The following is a 1,053-nucleotide window of genomic DNA, read 5'->3' as shown; positions in this document are numbered from 1 at the left end:
ACACACACACACACACACACACACACACACACACACACACACACACAATGATTCCACTCCTGGAGGACCTGTAAGATTTGTTGATAATCTAGTTCTATGGAGCCTCCCAGTCATTCCCTAAGGATGTTTCAGACACTGTGGTTGGTGCTGATGGTACAAAAATGAGTAAAACAGGGTTAGACCACCTAGTAGGGGAGACAAAATCAAACAGAAAGTCAGTATGGAGTTTAAGCGTTTGACAGGAATATTCACGGGCTCTTTTGTGCATGGCTGCCGCCGTCTATATTCTCAAAACATATTGTAGGAGCTTCCCTGGTGGCGCAGTGGTTGGGAGTCTGCCTGCCGATGCAGGGGACACGGGTTCAGGCCCCGGTCTGGGAAGATCCCACATGCCGCGGAGCGACTGGGCCCGTGAGCCATGGCCGCTGAGCCTGCACGTCCGGAGCCTGTGCTCCGCAACGCAAGAGGCCACAGCAGTGAGAGGCCCACGTACTGCAAAAAAAATAAATAAATAAAATTGTAATTATAGTGTGTATACGTTTCTCCCTCAGCAGACTGTGAGCCACCTCAGGTCCAAGGTCATGTCTTCACCCTGGTGTCCAGCACCTGGCACAGTACCAGGCACAAAGCCAGCAGTCTATACATTTTGATTAATTGCATAAATGAGTCTTAAAGTACAGGGTGCCCTGTGCAAGCATTTGTGCTAGAAACACGTTAAGAAAGAAATGTTTTCACACTTTTAGGAAACTTTGACAAGTAGAATATGGCCAAACTAGGTATTTTGCATTTGTAGGCTTTTAAGGAATCCTGCCAGAAGTTCTATCAGGCAGACCTGGAGGAACTGAACTTTTCTAAAGACACTGAAGAATGCAGGAAACACGTAAATGACTGGGTGACGGAGAAGACTGAAGGTGAGAGATTTTCATTTCAGGAGATGTGGTGTTATGAGGGACACAGAGCTGAGATTGCCGGATGTGACCTCCACGGGTGGCCACTGTGACCCTAACCTGGGATGTGACCTCCACGGGTGGCCACTGTGACCCTGTAACCTGG

General features: G+C 48.5%; 1 protein-coding gene across 3 annotated transcripts in view; it reads left to right on the top strand.

Moving 5' to 3' along the window:
• The window catches only part of LOC114901489 (serpin B8), a 23,900-nt gene that overhangs the window by 8,851 nt on the left and 13,996 nt on the right, over positions 1-1,053 (top strand). For all 3 annotated transcript variants that reach the window (XM_029233269.1, XM_029233263.1, XM_029233256.1), the window contains exon 4: positions 794-911. In XM_029233269.1, coding sequence (XP_029089102.1) covers positions 794-911 — 118 coding nt within the window. The remainder of the gene's footprint in view (positions 1-793; positions 912-1,053) is intronic.

The sequence above is a fragment of the Monodon monoceros genome, unplaced genomic scaffold, assembly GCF_005190385.1.
Source record: "Monodon monoceros isolate NGI ecotype Baffin Bay Population unplaced genomic scaffold, NGI_Narwhal_1 Super_Scaffold_1, whole genome shotgun sequence".
NCBI lineage: Eukaryota > Metazoa > Chordata > Mammalia > Artiodactyla > Monodontidae > Monodon > Monodon monoceros.
The sequence above is the reverse complement of the archived record's forward strand: the minus strand, read 5'-3'. Positions and strand labels throughout refer to the sequence as shown.